The sequence below is a fragment of the Malania oleifera genome, chromosome 5 (assembly GCF_029873635.1).
Source record: "Malania oleifera isolate guangnan ecotype guangnan chromosome 5, ASM2987363v1, whole genome shotgun sequence".
In the NCBI taxonomy this organism is placed as follows: Eukaryota; Viridiplantae; Streptophyta; class Magnoliopsida; order Santalales; family Ximeniaceae; genus Malania; species Malania oleifera.
In genome coordinates, this window is record NC_080421.1 from 4,906,795 (window position 1) to 4,908,465 (window position 1,671).

Here is a 1,671-nt window from a genome sequence, read left to right on the forward strand (position 1 = left end):
TAAATGAGAGATTAAAGGAGCTATCTTGAAAGAAAAAAATTTCCAACTCTCGCCTTCAAATCCACTCATCTTTAATTAATTACTCTTTGCATCACATCATAATATTATCTTTTCAAAATCAGCCTCCATGCCATCGTTAAAAAAAAATCAACATTAGGCAAACTTAAATCAAAATTAAATTAAATTATTATTTAAAAAGAAAACATCACCAACACAAGCCATGAAGTCGCCCACAAAACCCATCAATAATACATAGTCTCAATTAAAAAACAGAGACATAAAAATATTGGAATTAATTATTAAAGAACATAACCAGCCATCGATCAGTAGTGTAAAACCATAACATTGTATTCCACGACGGCGACGCCGGTGGTCAGATTCAGGTAATACGTCTTCGCGGTGGCGAACCCGCGCGCGAACCGGAAAACGCCGGTGCCGCCGACGATGGACATCTCGCGGAGCGGGGTCATGATGGCGTTGCGGCCGACGACGGCGAGGGTGCTGCCGTTGTACTTGCCGTCGGTGAAGAAGAGGTTCATGGTCATGAGGACGTCCACTTGGTCGAGCCCGGCGGAGCCGTCGAGACCCTGGGCCCGGCCGATGAGCTTGGAAGAGGGGTCGGGGCCCACCGTGAGGGGGTTGTCGAAGATGTTGATGAGGCCGAAGGAGGTGACGGACTTGTCGGTGATGGGCGACTGAGCCACCCTCACGGCGGTGGGGTTTTTGCCACTGAAGATTTCGTGGAAGTAGAAGTGGAGGACGCTCGCCTTGGGCTTCGCGTGCTGGAGCTTGCTGGCCCATGCGTTTGCTTCTTTCTGCTCATAATTAATACTGGTGCTGTGAACAAAGGGCATGGCCGCCATTGCCAAAGAGAGGAGAAGCGTTAATGCAACCAAAGCTGCCTTCTCCATCTCTCTCTGTTTTTGGTCCTGCAGAAGGAGTAGAGAGGCTTGTATATATAGGTGGGGTTGGCGATGGAACGGTTGGTGGAGACTTTTTAAGATTAGGGCATGTCGTAATTAGAGCATATATATGGAGAGAGAGAGAGAGAGAGAGAGAGAGAGAGATGTGGAATGCATGTTTTTATGGTTGTGTTTTCCACCGTCGAAGTGACAATTTCAGAATGAGCAGAATGGCATATGAGTAAGAGCGAAATAATTAGGTTAACAATGCATGGATGACGGGAGGTAGCACTTTACTATCAGTAATTTCAAAGCCGTGTTTTCAGATTAATTGTATATTTGGGTATTTTGGGATTCAGCTGTGTTAGTGTGGGATCAAACATTGATTACACGATTGTAGAAATGTAACGAAATTTGAATTTTTATTTTGGGTTTTATTTTACTTTTATCAAATTGTATTTTACAAACCAAATGTGATGTTAATTGATCATATGAACGAATTGACTGTTAAATTCTCCTTAATGAAACCTTTTGGACTTTGGAGCATCCTAAGTGGAGCACTGTCTTTCCATAGTATTCCTGGAATTTTCTTTTTTAAAGATGTTCTTGGGATAAAGATTTCTATCGGATATTATTTTCTATGAAAGAAAGTGAGAATGAAAGTAAAAATATTGTGTTCTTATGTGGACATAAGACTGCAAATGATTCAATCCATTATCGGAAGCAAAATGTAAGAATTTGTTTAAGATCATTCATTAAATAAACAAGC

At 42.0% G+C, this 1,671-nt stretch overlaps 1 protein-coding gene across 1 annotated transcript; it reads right to left on the reverse strand.

Moving 5' to 3' along the window:
- Positions 1-323: 323 nt before the first annotated feature.
- Positions 324-911, reverse strand: LOC131155107 (dirigent protein 21-like). The gene has a single exon (XM_058108035.1). It carries the CDS (start codon positions 909-911, stop codon positions 324-326), a length of 588 nt encoding a protein of 195 aa, XP_057964018.1.
- Between the last annotated feature and the right edge of the window lie 760 nt (positions 912-1,671).

Coding starts and splice junctions, on each gene's coding strand:
- LOC131155107 (XM_058108035.1), bottom strand. CDS start 911: ATGGAGAAGGCAGCTTTGGTTGCATTAACGCTTCTCCTCTCTTTGGCA.